Consider the following 16,439-nt stretch of genomic DNA (forward strand, 5'->3'; position numbering starts at 1 on the left):
TGTCCGGACATGCCTGGGAGTGTGGATTGCATGCATTGGAGGTGGGAAAACTGCCCTACAGCTTGGGCCGGCCAATACACCGACCATAAACGTAATCCCATGATTGTGCTCGAGGCCGTGGCTTCGCATGACTTGTGGTTTTGGCATTGCTTCTTTGAATTGCCGGGTTCTCTCAATAATATCAATGTACTGCAGAGATCGCATATTTTTTTCTCGGCTTTCTAGTGGAGAAGCTTGGGCTTGCAACTACACGGTCAATGGACATGACTATACCATGGGGTATTATCTTGCCGATGGTATTTATTCTTCATGGTCAACATTTGTGAAGACCATCACTGAGCCAAAAAGCAAGAAGCACAAAAAAAATCCCAAGCACAAGAAGCATGCCCAAAGTATATTGAGAGGGCATTTGATTTGTTGCAAGCTCTGTTTGCCATTGTTGGAGCTTGCTACGAGGATAAGAAATCCGTCTCAATTATCATGATTGCATGTGTAATTCTACACATCATTATCGAGGATGAGAGGAATTAAACTTAGAGTTTTTCTATAATAATATTGGTAGCCGTGTCAAGCCTGACAGGAACCAGATCAGATCATTGCATTTCTAGAGGCCTACCAGCAAATTGAGGATAATACCACACACACCCAGCTCCATGATGATCTCATTAAGCATAGTGATCTCATTGAGCATAGTGACAACTGTATGGGGAGGTAGACTCCCATTTTATTTATTTGATCCTATTTGTATTCATGTGTGATTGAACAATTATTTTCATCCTGAACCATTCATTATTGTTTTAATTAGTCGGATTTGAACATTTATTGTAACTGAAATGATTATTGCATTGTATGATACTAAAACATTAATAAGTTTGATTTATGTTGCTGTTGTATCAAGATTATATGTTCAAAATCATGAATTTGCCTAAAATCCCGAAAACGGTTTTGTGGTACCACAAGGAGTCCATCGGAACAGATCCCATAAACTAGTGGTCGGAGCCCTCGCGGTACCGTTTTCAGGGAGACCTTAAAACGGTTTTGCAGGACACCGATTTGCGGGATCCAGAGATGCTCTTAGAGCTCCAAACTGCTGCTGCCTCCTCGATACGTCTGTGTCGGTTGGATGCTGCAGCTGCTACTCCATGCTGCGATCAACGCAAGCTCCCAGCCAGACGATGCAGCCATGTCAACAGCTGCAGCTGCAGATGCCATCGAGCGCCTTAAGATGTAACGTGTGATTTCAGACAACCTCGGAGCAACGCATGTGTCTTCACGACACGATCATCAGTCTATCACTGTTTGTTTTCTTGGCGGGAGAACCGCGGAATCCGATGCATTATCAGACAAGACTCCGGGGAGCCTGTGCGTCTCACGTTACAAACAGCGTCCGGCTGCATGCGCCTGCCTCTGCTTTAGACTGTACGCCCTGGAAGAGACCGACTTCACAGACATGCAAAGAAGGTAAAAGATCAGAGGGTGTGTACAAAGCCAGAGGAGATAGATACTCTAGCTCCGGGAGGGACCCTGCAGCAAAGATCAGGCGCAGGATGCACACGGCTACCTTACCTGCAGGCTTGCAACGGCTGTCGAGCACTGCCACTGCCAGCGCTACACTGTCCTGCAAAGATGTTTTCGTCCTCACCGGGTTAATCTACAGGTACAATGGGCAGTTCAGCAAAGAAGGGCTGAGCGGGGTCTCCGGTTCGAACAATACAGTTAGAATAAGCAGTTGTAATCCGGCATTGGGCGTAAATTTACGGGCAAAGATGTAGCGTTGCATAATATAAGCAGCTCAGTTCTTGGCCTTTTCCAAATGATGTAAACAATGACATACTGTACATACCTTTTCTCAAGGATCTTCTCTTCTTTTCTTGTTCAGAGAGAACTCCTCCTACAAGAATCATTTTTCCTTTCGACACGGAGAGAAAGCATCTTAGCTGAAGAGTAGAGTGTGATCGATGCAAAGAGAGAAAACGATCGATCGGTGGTAAAGATAAAAAGGGGGAACAGGAAACTAGCCTGAGTCCTGCAAGATCAACATCAGATCGCCCACCTGCTAGGCTGCTAGCTTGCGAGGGTTGCCAACCGCAACAGAGTACAGCTGATGAAAGAGCATAAAGAGAAGGCGGTAAATGAGAAAAGCCCTCACTTGAGCAAAAGAAGATGCACTGTTGCTGCTTATGGGAGAAATGCCATGGTCTCAAAGCAAGTTTCACCCGAGCACTCATTCCGGCCTTTTGCTACAATTGGACAAGCATGGCAAATCTTGTGAACTGGACATGTACTTCTTCCCTTCGTTGCTTCTCCCTCAATTAACTTCTTTATTCTTGCCTTCTACCTATCAGCTTTCTAAGAATAATACGTCACGCCAAGATGGAGCAAAAGAAGAAGAAGAAATCCTGGGGAAATGACACCGCAAAACCTGGAAGGACAAAAAGAAAACATGTTCATCTTTTAAGCAACATGCTTTCAGTAAGTGAGCATCGTTGCGCCCGGCATAGTATTTTGAACAGTAGGATGCTGGCGTAGCATCCGTGCAATTAAAACGTAGGTACAAGTAACAGGATTATCACCATTTTTTTAGCCGAACCATACAGCCCCAAAAGAAATGAGCATATAACTAAACAAAAATTCAAGTTAGTTCAATAGTTCTTTTCGTAGCAAAGTGTGGACCACCATGCTGCTGGATGAACTGAACACTGATGAAGTGATGATCAATTAAACACCAGACCGACAAGCTATGCCAAAGCTTCTGTATCATTTGCTGGAGTTGTCACACCATTTCTTTTTCCAAAGTCTTGTTCTGCTGACCAGAAAACAAAAGGACAAGGAAAAAAAATGCTATTCTGCCTTTAAACTGTTGGCGCACATGCCTTGGTCATTTTACTGCTTACCATGTTCGTGTAATGTGTCTCATGCTAACGAGCCACAGTTAACAGGCTGTACGCCCCCCACCCCCCCCCCCCCCCCAAAAAAAAAAGAACTTAACTGGCTGTAGAAGAGGAACACAACCCATCAAACATGCCTTGATTCCGCACTTCATCTATGACATATTTAAGTGTGGTACCTAAGTTCAGGCTGGCAAAAAAAACAGCTAACTTACGGAAAAGTTAGTTTCTTTGCTGTAAAAACCTTAACAAGATTTTCCACAAGAAAAGGCTGAAGGAAAGCATCAAAACATCTCTGGGTTAGACGATTAGACCCCTTAATAAAATTTATGGTCCCTCAACAAGAACCAAGGCCACTAGAAATGTTAGAAGGTGCATCCAGTTATTAACATGACCAAATCTAGAGGCCCACTTGGTCAACAAGATAAAGGGAAGAATATCAAAAGGCCATACTTCTCAAATATCCTAGATTGCCCTTTCACCATTATTATAGTTAAGCAGATAAAGAAAACAATAAGGCACTTTTAGCAGGTTAAAAGACATGAATCAGGATGGAGGCAGCATTTAGTCTACGTAATCATATCACTTCTTTACAATGCTATACTAACATGGTCAATTGTTATCATGCTTCACAAAGAGGGGTCCTACATAAGTTTTGATTCAGATGTTAAGTAACAAAGGTGCAAGTGGGACTTTACCAGCATGGGTAATTTGGACAATTTCAAAGGCTCTACTAAAGCTATGCATGGAAAAGTTTGCACAAAACCTGGCTTCTGGCTTCTGTCTGTGGTCTATATAAGGCAGCTACAGTACGCCCAAAAACTCTCTAGATCTCAGCCCAGCAAGAGATTTGGAGCGTTCTTGCTCCTCCATCCATTATGATCTCTTGGGTAGCCATCTACCATGTTCTTGAAGCGACAACACCATTGTATGTAGCCATGATACTAGCCTACCTATCCATAAAATGGTGGAAGTTGTTCACTCCAGAGCAGTGCTCTGGGATCAACAAGTTCGTGGCCAACTTCTCCATCCCTCTTCTCTCTTTCCAGGTCATCTCCACAAACAATCCTTACGACATGAACCTCAAGCTCATATTCGCAGACATCCTACAGAAGTCGATCGCCTTGCTGGGGTTTGCAGCCATATCTAGAGCATGTTGTGCGGAGAAGTTTGATTGGCTCATTACAGGTTTCTCTTTGTCGACACTGCCCAATACGCTGATTGTCGGTATCCCATTGCTGAAAGGAATGTATGGTGATGAAGCTGTCAAGCTGATAAGTCAGATAGTTGTCCTACAGAGCCTAATTTGGTACACACTTCTTCTCTTTCTGCTTGAATTCCGAGCCGCCAAAGGAATAGCTGCCGCACCATCATCTGAAATTGTAGGTAAGAACCTGAAATCTGTTAAGGATTAGTACATGAAATCGTTTCATCTGTACACAATCAAATTAGTCATGTTTTTCTTCGAGATAAAGAATGCAAGCTGTTCTTTCGGCATTCATTTCCTTGTTTTCCTTCTTGAAAAGTGCATTCTTAATGTTGCTGTTATTTTCTGGGGACCTCCAGTGATCCTAAACATTTCAGAAAGATAAAGAGTAATTTAAGTACTACAGCTCATTAGAAAAAAACGACTGTCCACTGTCTGGTGGTTTACAGTGGCCTTTACTTTAGAACTTGTCTATAATGCGATTGATCTGCTATGATATACATTTGCCTGAAACAGTGAGATGATTTTTTTCTGAATTATCCCATGGGCCATTGTCAAAGGTTTCAAACCTATCATGTGTCATTTATAGAAAGTAACTTCAACTTCTTCATGAGTTTTTAACTAGTTGGTTTTTTAAAGATGAGGAAGAAGCAGGTACTCTAGGAGCTACACAACAGACATACCAAGAGGGCCAGTCAAAAGGTGTATCAGCAAGATGTTCTAGGGCCTTCCGCTTTTTGTTGGTGATTGGGATGAAGTTAGTGATGAATCCGAACATTTACGCATGCCTGATCGGTCTAATTTGGGCACTGATTAGCTTCAGGTATTAACATGGGTTTACATGAATCGAATTTACATTCTCAAACTGGAATGCAGCAATTATCATATGTAGCTAAATAACATCTCTTGTAGGTGGCAAATACAGTTACCCTTGATCATCAGTAACTCCATAAGGATACTCTCAGATGGAGGGCTGGGAATGGCAATGTTCAGCCTAGGTGTGAATTACACCAGCAAAATTAAAATTAGCATATATGAAGATAAACTCTGTAAAGCCCAGTTACATAATCATAACTTCTAATTGCTTCTGTTACAGGTCTTTTCACAGCTCTACAGACAAAAATTATAGCCTGCGGAACTAAGAAGATGCTACTGTCACTAGGCATCAGGTTCTTTCTAGGACCAGCCCTGATGATGATCTCTTCCTATGCTGTTGGGATGCGTGGAATCTTGCTCAAGGTGGCCATTGTGCAGGTAAGGTTTTCTCCAATGTTTCCCTTGAGCCATGTGTCTGTGTGTGTGAAAATTCATAAATGCGTGAAAAATTCAAAGACAAAAATTGTGCCTAACCTCTAAAGCTTCCATGCAGGCGGCATTACCTCAAGGAGTAGTGCCATTTGTATTTGCGAAGGAGTATAATGTGCATGCAGATATTCTAAGCACTGCGTAAGTTAATCTCCCACCATCCTAATGCAAACAAGAAGCAGATTAGAATGGGACAACAAACTGAATACCCTCTTTTCCTGCAGGATAATTGTTGGTATGATGGTTGCAGTTCCTGCCGCCCTAGCTTACTACTTTGTTATCTAACCTATGAGAACATAAATCTTAGTCACTCAAATATGTTTATTCGGCCAAACAATAGCAGGGCAGTGTAGTGTAAAGGACAAATTCAGCCATGGGTGTGAATATTTTGCCAGGCTGTAAATATTTGTGTTGTGGACTTGGATCGTGTGGTGTGGTGACCCAACATAAAGATAAGATATGTTTGTACTCGACGACCGCATATTTTAGTTCCCAGTCATTTCCATTATCTGCGAACAGCGCTAACTTGTGCCCGCAGCCCAGCTTGCTCACCCGGGCGACGCAGCGTGCTTTGTTTCTCACGAGCATTCTGTCGAACAGCCGGTGCGCCTGTTCTTGAACTTTAAAAATTGCTTTTAGCCTTAAGAGCATTCTGCCGAACACATTGCCGGCGGACCTGAGCTGATATGCTGAGACGAACAGAGAAGATGATCAGCTCATCCGAATCCGATCGGGCAGCAGCACTATGTTACCGGTGGCGTTCAGTGCAAGTAGGGTCGAGCAAGGCGTACCATTTCCTGCTTCTTTGGCGCGGAGGCGAGTGGCAAAAGATTGAAAACTCGCCGGGCGGTCGACCCGGGCGCTGACATATGCAGCGACCGCCTACAGCCCCCCGCTCCATTGCTTACAGAGCCTCGCTGGCTCGCTCGCTAGCTGCTGCGGACTGCGGTCGCTCACCTGCTCATTCACGTTGACGTTTTGTTTCTTTTTTCCTTAAAAAACGTTTGGTTTTTTTTCTGTTTTTTCCCACGAATTTGAAAATTGTTCACGAAAATAAGTAAATCGTGAATTCAGAAAAATCATGAATTCGGAAAAATCATGAATTTAAAAATGTTCATGACTAAAAAATCACGAATTAAAATAAAGTTGAATTTTATGAATTATTCACAAATTCAAAAAACAACCATCCTGCCTCGCTGCTTACCTGGGCCTTGACCCATGTTGGACTTCGTGTTGGTGATCGCTATCGTATCGCTTTCAATTCTTAAAGAGCGATACACGAGAGCAACTAGTTGAGAAGCCCTTCTTCGGAAGCCTTGCAACAATCACTTGCTGGTGGGCTGAGAGCAGCCGTCGTTACGTGTCGCGCTCTAAACGCTTCCTCTAAAATTTAATTTTTTTTATTTTTAGCATGCGTTTTCGGCTTTTTAACTTTTTTCTTTGACTTTTTGGTTTTTTACCATTCTTCCTTAGCTTTTTGGACCAATTTTTTCTTAAAAAGCAATTTTTCGCATGAAAAATATGTGTTTTTTTACGAGAGGCACGGTTTTACTTTCACGAGAGACACGGCCGTGTCTCTCGGAAACGGAAAAAAAACATGTTTTCTGTTTTTTTTACTTTCGCGAGAGGCATGGTTGTGATTCCGTGAGAGGCACGACCGTGCCTCTTGGAAACGAAAAAAATGTGTTTTCTGTTTTTTTTTCTGCGAGATGCACGGTTTTGCTTCTGTGAAAGGCATGGTTGTGCTTTCGTAAGGAAACGAAAAAAAGTGTTTTATGTGTTTTCCTTCCGCGAGAGGTATGGTCGTGCCTTTTTCGAAAAGGGAAAAAGGCCATGCTTCCGATTTGGTTTTTTCGTCTGGTTTTTTTTGTGAAAAAAATTATCAAAACCTATCAACATGGGATCTAGTTTTCAAGATCTCGACACGAGGAATCCAACGGTGAAAACGGTTCGAGATTTGGACGCACGGTTTAAGATATAAAACATTTTGAATAAACAGATCTAAAAAAGAGGAAACGCCACTTGTCACAACCTGAGGGAGGTGGGAGTGATCTTTGTAAGCAGTGCTCCTCAATTAGTGATTTCAGCGATACACAACTAAGGATGGCAATTTTACTCACTGGGTACGGGTACTCGCGGATACCGTACCCGCATGGCAGGGTATGGGCACAATTTTATACCCGCAAGTAGTATCCATACCCTACCCGTTAAGTCATGGGTAGGGCACAAGTATAGCCTTTTACCCATGGATATACCCATACCCTACCCGTTTATAATGACATGTGAACCTTACCCGTGATCCATAAGTATACCTATGTTAAAGTTGTATCATGAGCTTGTGAATCTTTGTTAAAGTTGCCACAAATTGTCAATTTTAATTGACATAATTGTCATGTACTCATCTACCTTTTATTGAGTTAGATCAATGCTTTTTGCCCAAATGTGCTATAGATAAATGAAATATTGCAAATAATTTGTGTACTATTTGATCTACTTATTGGGTACCCGCCGTATGGTATGGGTAAAATTTTCCTACCCATGGGTACAAGTATAGGTAGAATTTTGTACCCATTAACTATAGGGATATGGGTTTGGTATTGCTCTACTCGCTCCATACCCTACTCATTGTCATCCTTATACACAACATTGGAGGCCTCGCTGTTCGCTCCTCTCCATAGTTCTGTCCCTCCTTGCCGGCGTTGACTCCTCGAAAGCAACGAGTTAACGGCGACTTCTTTGGGGGCTCCCGTAGAAGTCAATTTTTTTCGCCTGTTCGCTCCTCTCCATAGTTCTGCCCCTCCTTGCCGGCGTCGACTCCTCGGGAGCAACTAGTTAACGGGACTTCTTTCGGGGCTCCGGTAGAAGTCGCTTTTTCTGCCTGCGAGCGCATCAAATGGTGTGTCCAGCCGTTGCCACATGTCGTGCTCTAGGCGTACCCTCGGGATTTCGGCATTTTTATTTTTCTATACGCGTTTTCTGGTTTTAGATTTTTTTTGGCTTTTCAGATTTTCGGTTTTTGATTCTTTTTTTATTTGTTTTGGCAGAAATTGCTTTTTTAGGAAGTAGAATTACAACAATGCTTTCCAAAAAGGGAAAATTATAGCACGTGCTTTCATGAAAAGCACAACTATGCTTCTCAAAAAGAAAGAAAAAAAGCACCTTATGCTCCTATGTTGTGCTTCACGAAATGGAAAAGCACAATCTATAATTTCACGGGAAGCATAATTATGTCTCTGAAAAAAGAAACGCACATGTGGGCTTACAATTTTTTTTTGAAAAAACACACATGTGCTTCCGGGTTCTTTATTTCCGGTTGCGTTCTTTTCCCAGATTTCGGAGGTTTTTTATTGTTTTTTGTCTTTTTATTCTTGGTTTTCCTGATTTTGTCGTGGAAAAGAGTTTGTCGAAATCTATTAACATGGTATCTACCGGTTTTCATTAACAATAAATAATAATACTGCAATTCCGAAACTAGTAATGATAAATTAGAATTTTGAAAAATAGGAAGGACGCCATCAATAGTAACGTCCAGGCCTGGTCGCTGTTACGAACCACGTCCACACCTGGACGCTATTCTTAGTAGCGTCCGATGTTTGGTTCAATCTGGCCCAGGAAATTCCTCGCGTTCATCCGACCTAAGGGCAACTCCGACGCGGCGACCCAAACTGACGCATATTTTATTCATTCTTTGTTCATTTGAATCGGTTAGGCAGATGTCAATGTTCGTTTTTGTCCGCCGGTCCGAAAATGCGAGCAACACGGATGAACACATTTCACACTTTCACTGGATTTCAGAATTTTTTTAAAAATAAATCAGCCAACAGAAATCCTCGCCCTTGACCATGACCGGTGGTGATGGTGGAGCGGTGAACGCGCGTGCTGCATGGGGCGCACCCTTGAAGCACGACCGTCACCGCTGGTCGTGCTTGGTGGCGAACCACGCGTCCTAGTTCGGCGAATCCACCGTGTACGCTGGATCACAACGGAGGTCGTCCGAGAGTAGATCACGAAGGTGGTGGATCTTCATCAGCTCCGTGTGGTCTGAGTCCGGCACGGTCGGCACCTGGAACCCTATCGAGGTTGAGGTGCCACCGGTGCGGCAGGTTCACGTCGGCTACGACACCAGCACACCATGCTTCCAAAAGTGATGGCGGTGGTGCACTGACACGTAGGGGCAAAAGCGTGACTGCTGACTCAAGATCGACTTATTTGTTATCATAAACTAGTCGGTTACCAATTGTATTGCCCAAAAATAACAACCAAGTCACCTATATAACGTATGCTTATAACCACTGAATAAATTGTACAAAAGACCAAACAAAGAAGATTCAATGAGGCCATGGAACAACTCACATGCTCCAACCATAGGTCGAGTGGATGATCCTAATGATGAGTGAATGATCCTAATGACAAGCGACTAGTGAGACGATGTTGCTCTTGTGATGATTGGTGATGTTCGTGCTAGAGCTTGCTTACCACCCAGCAAGGTAAGAAGTGATGGCTGGAGACGTATTAGAGTATATCGGTCATGAAACCTCTATCTATTAGAGGAAAACGACTCGGTTGAGCCCAATCAGAGCACCGATCGAAGGGCATGACTGGACGCCATCTGTATTAGCGTTTAGACCTGGACGCAGTTAGCAATAGAGTCCATCTTGAACGCTGTTATTCTTGGCTTCCTTCCTATTTTTACAATTTCCACTGGCCCTTTACCAGTTTCAAAATTACAGAATTATCATTTACTATTAATAAAAAATCAGGATATCTAGTTTCAAAGATCTTTTTTTAACGAAAGGGGTTGTCCCCCTGCCCCAATTTTATAGATTGAAGCAGAACGAAAGCCAGGTCACACAATAGTCTTGCACTGAACTGGGAAATAAAAGCTACTCTAACAGGGGACTACTTCACCCAGAGCTTGAGAGCAGAAGTTCTCTCCGCACCACACTAAATAAATTATCTAACTTTTTATTATAGGACCCATGAGTGAAAGAAAGCAAAGATAGTGAAGCCAAAGTAAAATCTTCAGTTGTGAGCATCAGCTTCAGCCTCTCCCCTTTCCAGCTCACGCGCCCCCTCCATGTCTCACTTCCATGTGATTCACATCAGTTCTCCACGTCGCTTGTCCAAGAGAAGAATGCATCGTTGAAGCAGGGTTGCTTGAGCATCATCGCAAAGAACCTTCCACTGATGTAAATAACAGCTTAGCTTTGCAAGAATGCAGTTCACGTTTTTCCATTTCTGCCCCTGAAAACAAATTTTGTTTCTTAGTCTCCACAAGCTCCACAAGGTAGTAGCAATCACCATATTCAATACAGGTTTTTTCTTATGTACATGCCAGAAGGCAAAAATATTTTCAAAGTTAGCTATTCTATCAATCCCAAAAAAGTCAGAGACAAAGCCCCAAACATGTTGGGCAACCACACAGTCGAGCAGCAAATGTTGAACCGTTTCAAATTCAGCACAGAAAAGACAGGAAGGATCTTCCACATCCCTCCTTTTAGCAAGATTATCTCTAGTTAGGATTTTGTTGTGAGCACACAACCACAAAAACACATGAATTTTTTGAGGGCAAAGAATTTTTCAAAGGTCATCTCTGATAGCAGAAGCTATCCCTCCAAAATTAATGTGTTTATAGAAAGATTTTACTAAATATACACCATTAGGTTCCAGAGACCAAATTGGCATATCAGGGTCAGTTGTCAGAGTGCACTGCTGAACAATATCCAGCAGCTAATTCCATCTATCTAAGCCACCTTGATCAACACATCTCCTAAAAGTTAGTTTAAGGTCGTATCCACCCCACACCTGGGCCACAGTGCATTCAGTTTGTTACAAATGCAAAAAAGGTCCCAAAATTGTACCTTTAGGGAGCACTCCCCTATCCAAATATCATGCCAGAAATTTATTAGCTCACCATTGCCCAACTTCCATCTATAAATTTTTTTGGCAGCAGCCAAAGCCCAGGTGATGCTCTTCCAGAAGGTAGAGCCCCCATCACCTTTTGCCCAAGAAGATTGGGAGAGTTCACTCTATATTTATGAATAATGATCTTTTTCCAATCTGAGTCAGAATCATCAAAAAACCTTTTTCCTCATGAAGCCAATAAAGCCATATTAAACTCTTTGATGTTGGGTATCCCCAAACCCCCATACTCTTTCTTCCTAGTAACGAGCCCCCAATTAGCTAGATGGTATTTGTGTTGCCCCCCCCCCCCAACATTTTCCCAAAAGAAGTGTGCCATCTGAGAATTGATGACATTGATTGCCCATGTAGGGAATTTAATAACAGATATAAGATAAGCAGAAATACTGATCAAACAAGCACATAGCAAAATAATCCCCTCCTATAGGTGAGATATCTCCCAAGCCAACCAGATATGCCTTGTATAATCCTATCAATAATGGGCTGGAGATCTTCCCTCTTCAATTTGTCATAATGCAAAGGCACTCCTAAATATTTAATAGGAAAAGATCCTTTTTTTACAACAGAAAATCTGAGCAATTTCATTATCTACTACATCTTCCACATTAATCGTCATCAAATCACTTTTATGAAAGTTAATTTTCATCCTCGAGAGAGTTTCAAAGCAAGATAAGAACCACTTAAAGTTTCTAGCTTTATGAATAGAATTTTCCAAGAAAAGGATAGTATCGTCTGCATATTGCAGACTTACTACCCCCTCCCCCGGAATTACATTGGGCAGAAGCCCAGAAATTAAGTCTTGAGTTTCAAAGATCTTAACATGAGAAATCCAACGATGAAACAATTCATGATTTGACCACACGATTTAAGAGATAAAACATTAAAAAAATGAATCTCCAGGAAAAAACAATCCTAGGTTGCGACAAATGCTACACGTACGACACGCCACTCGTGCGCATAGAAAGATGGGAAACGTTTACGATCGGTGTGCCGGTGGAACTTTTGGCCGGTCCGCGCTCGCTCTGTGTAACACCCCGAGAATCATACTACAGTAACCCTCTGTGATTAAGCTAATCATGTTGCTAAACAGGGCTTGATCACATTGGAATCACATTTCTTTTCAAACTCCTAATTCAAACTTCAATTAAATTTAAAGTGGAAAATAAAAGTTGTCAAGATTGAAAACTAACATGTTCATTAAGTAACAAATAATTCTGAAGCAATTCTAAAATTGTAACTAAACTTAAATGGATTAGTTAAGTGACCCTAACAACCTCAAACTTTGGCAAGCAACAACATTTAATAACCTTTTAATTAATCTAAATTTAATATGAATTAGTATTTCACCCCAACTAGTTTTTGGTGCAAGGATGTGATGCACTGCAACTTATAAACTAGCTCCCATATTTTATAAATACCATTTAGATGCTAAACATTTTTGCAAACAAAAAAAAAGGCATCAATAGGACCCCCTCTTCCACCCGATGGGCCAAACGGCCCAGCTGGCCACCAGGCCGACTAGGCCGGCCCAGACCCAGGCCATTAACCCCTCCCAGGGGGCACCGAAACCCTAACCCCCTTCCCCATGATCCCCACTCTCCTCTCCATCCCCTGCGCGATCTGGATCGGGGGCGCCCCAACGCACCTCGCCCCGATCCCCTTGCCCCCGAGCCCAACGTCGGGGCCCGACGCTGCCCCATCGTCACCGGGCTGCCCCGCCCCACCACTCCGTCGCCGGAACACCATCGCCGCCGCCTCGCCCCACCAATCCTCCCCGAACGACCTCCACGCGCCCGACGCCGCCGTCCTCTTCGCTTGATGCCGTCGCCGGAGACCACCTCGCCGGACTGCCTCCCCTACGTCGCCGGCGTCCCAGTCTTCCTCCTCGCGCCCCGCTGCCCAGTCCCCTACAACCCTTTGTGAGCGCCACCCCCATCTCCCTCTCTGACCCTGCGCCGGAATCGTCCTCGACGGGACTCGCTCGCCCGCGTGCTCCCGCAGCTCCGCCTGACCCTTGCCCCGTAGCCTTCCCCGCGGCCTGGTGCCCGCGGCCACCCCGCCGTGCACCGCGGCCTCTGCTTCGCCTCGCTGCGCCCCCCTGCTGGCCTCGCCCACCGCCGCACGGCCACGCGTCGCCGGCCATGCCACCCGGCCGCCCGCTGCTCCGGCCGACCCCCCCCCGCCACCTCGCCTGCCTCCGCCCCGCAGCCCCCCTTCACCCCCTTTCGGCACCCGAGCGGCTACCGCACCGGCCGGCTCGGCCAGGGCCGCTGGCCGCGTGCGTGCCCCGCCCAGCCCGGACATGTCCGGCGCGCCAAAGGGTGTGGCCTGGACATTGTCCGGCCATGTGTGGTGCTGCCCTGGACGTGTCCGGCTGGACATTGTCCAGTGGCCCAGTACTATTGTCAGTAAAAAAAAGATAATAAAAATAATAATGTTAATTAATTAATTAATTAATTAGGTATTTTAATTAAGTTAATTATTTGTTAATTAGTCTAACTAATATTAGCTAATCTAATTAGTTAGATATTCTATTAGTTAGTGTTTGAGGCAATGACATGCGGGTCTGTTGACCCTGTTGTCCAGTCAACTCTGTTGACTGTTGACCATTGACCAGTTTATTAAAATTAATTCTAAATGCTTAAAACTTCAGAAAATAATATAAAATAAACCGTAGCTCGGATCGAAAAACTTTGAACGTGAAAGTTGCTCAGAACGACGAGACGAATCCGGATACGCCGCCCGTTTGTCCGCCACACGTCCCTAACATAGCGAACATGCAACTTTCCCCCTTTGATTCATTTGTCCGAAAACGCAAAACACCGGGGATACTTTCCCGGATGTTCGCCTCTTCGCGGGTATCACCTATCCCTACGTTAAGTCACCCCTAGCACAACGTAATGCCGCGTCATGCTTTGTGTTGTTTTGATTGCTCTGTTATTTATTATGTCCCCCCTTCCGTTACTTCTTTCCGGTAGACTCTGAGACTACTGCCGAAGTCCGTGTGTTCGACTACATTGAAGACGACCCCTCTCTCTTGCCAGAGCAACCAGGCAAGCCCCCCCCCCCTTGATCACCAGATATCGCCTACTCTCCTCTATACTGCTTGCATTAGAGTAGTGTAGCATGTTACTGCTTTCCGTTATTCCTATCCTGATGCATAGCCTGTCCTTGCTACTACTGTTGTTACCATTACCTGCTATCCTACTGCTTAGTATAGGATGCTAGTGTTCCATCAGTGGCCCTACACTCTTGTCCGTCTGCCATGCTATACTACTGGGCCGTGATCACTTCGGGAGGTGATCACGGGCATATACAATATACTTTACACAGTTACCTTACCTGTGATACTGTTCGGAGATGGGGGCTGAAGGGGCAGGTGGCTCCATCCAGGTAGTGGTGGGCCTGGGTTCCCGACGGCCCCCGACTGTTACTTTGAGGCGGAGCGACAGGGCAGGTTGAGACCACCTAGGAGAGAGGTGGGCCTGGCCCTGGTCGGCGTTCGCAGATACTTAACACGTTTAACGAGATCTTGGTATTTGATCTGAGTCTGGCTACTGGCCTATACGCACTAACCATCTACGCGGGGACAGTTATGGGCACTCGACGTCGTGGTATCAGCCGAAGCCTTCGTGACGTCAGCAACGGAGCGGCGCGCGCTGGATTGGACTGGAACGCCTACTAGGCTAGGTCTGCTTCCGGTCGCCACGCAACGTGCAGGTGTGCTAAGGGCGATGGGCCCAGACCCCTGGGCGCTTAGGTTTAGACCGGCGTGCTGACCTCTCTGTTGGTATAGGTGGGGCTGCGACGTGTTGATCTTCCGAGGCCGGGCATGACCCAGAAAAGTGTGTCCGGCCAAATGGGATCGAGCGTGTTGGGTTATGTGGTGCACCCCTGCAGGGAAGTTAATCTATTCGAATAGCCGTGATCTTCGGTAACAGGACGACTTGGAGTTGTACCTTGACCTTATGACAACTAGAACCAGATACTTAATAAAACACACCCTTCCAAGTGCCAGATACAACCGGTGATCGCTCTCTCACAGGGCGACGAGGGGAGGATCATCGGTTAGGTTTATGCTATGCGATGCTACTTGGAGGACTTCAGTCTACTCTCTTCTACATGCTGCAAGATGGAGGTTACCAAAAGCGTAGTCTTCGAAAGGACTAGCTATCCCCCTCTTATTCCGGCTTTCTGCAGTTCAGTCCACATATAATAGCCTTATTCCAGTTGATACCAATGCATACATATGTAGTGTAGCTCCTTGCTTGCGAGTACTTTGGATGAGTACTCACGGTTGCTTTCTCCTTCTTTTCCCTCTATCCCTTCTACCTGGTTGTCGCAACCAGATGTTGGAGCCCAGGAGCCAGACGCCACCGTCGGCGACGACTCCTGCTACACCGGAGGTGCCTACTACTACGTGCTGCCCGCTGATGACGACCAGGAGTAGTTAGGAGGATCCCAGGCAGGAGGCCTGCGCCTCTTTCGATCTGTATCCCAGTTTGTGCTAGCCTTCTTAAGGCAAACTTGTTTAACTTATGTCTGTACTCAGATATTGTTGCTTCCGCTGACTCGTCTATGATCGAGCTCTTGTATTCGAGCCTTCGAGGCCCCTGGCTTGTAATATGATGCTTGTATGACTTATTTTTGTTTGTAGAGTTGTGTTGTGATATCTTCCCGTGAGTCCCTGATCTTGATCGTACACGTTTGCGTGTATGATTAGTGTACGGTCAAATCGGGGGCGTCACAAGTTGGTATCAGAGCCAACTGCCTGTAGGAATCCCCTTTCCAACTCCTTGGCCGAAGTCGAGTCTAGACGTTGCAAAACTTTTACTAACATGGTTGTGCGGCCCATGGGCGCACATCGCCATTTGGGTGGTATTAGGATCTTTTACTTCTCGTCTATACTCTGGGACTCTGAGCTCTCTTCTATTCGGGTTAAATGATTTTACAAAAAAACAAAACTAACTTTAGGTTCTCGAAAATACTTCTCCTGGAGAGCCCTCACTTCAGATGATCGCCTGCTGCACTAGAAGATTCCGAAGTTACTCTACGATACTCCCTCGAGTCTTTGTGCCATGCATTTGCGATTTCATTCCACCGTCAACCCCTATGAA

At 44.8% G+C, this 16,439-nt stretch overlaps 1 protein-coding gene and 1 long non-coding RNA gene across 2 annotated transcripts; one reads left to right on the top strand and one right to left on the bottom strand.

Annotated features, from left to right (window-relative positions):
* Positions 1 to 861: 861 nt before the first annotated feature.
* LOC125544385 (uncharacterized) lies at positions 862 to 2,920 on the bottom strand. Its single transcript, XR_007299444.2, has 3 exons — positions 1,844 to 2,920; positions 1,567 to 1,651; positions 862 to 1,440 (listed from the first exon to the last, which is right to left on the bottom strand). It is a non-coding gene; the product is annotated as an uncharacterized LOC125544385 (long non-coding RNA).
* Positions 2,921 to 2,994: 74 nt separating this feature from the next.
* On the top strand, positions 2,995 to 5,763 carry PIN8 (Auxin efflux carrier family protein). The gene is made up of 6 exons (XM_048692245.2): positions 2,995 to 4,274; positions 4,735 to 4,918; positions 5,008 to 5,093; positions 5,192 to 5,349; positions 5,465 to 5,541; positions 5,625 to 5,763. The coding sequence occupies exons 1-6, from the start codon at positions 3,767 to 3,769 to the stop codon at positions 5,683 to 5,685; spliced, it is 1,074 nt and encodes a 357-aa protein (XP_048548202.1). The 5' UTR covers positions 2,995 to 3,766; the 3' UTR covers positions 5,686 to 5,763.
* The last annotated feature ends 10,676 nt before the right edge of the window (positions 5,764 to 16,439 follow it).

Source organism: Triticum urartu, chromosome 3A, assembly GCF_056163025.1.
Source record: "Triticum urartu cultivar PI428250 chromosome 3A, HENAU_Tu73, whole genome shotgun sequence".
Classification (NCBI taxonomy): Eukaryota; Viridiplantae; Streptophyta; class Magnoliopsida; order Poales; family Poaceae; genus Triticum; species Triticum urartu.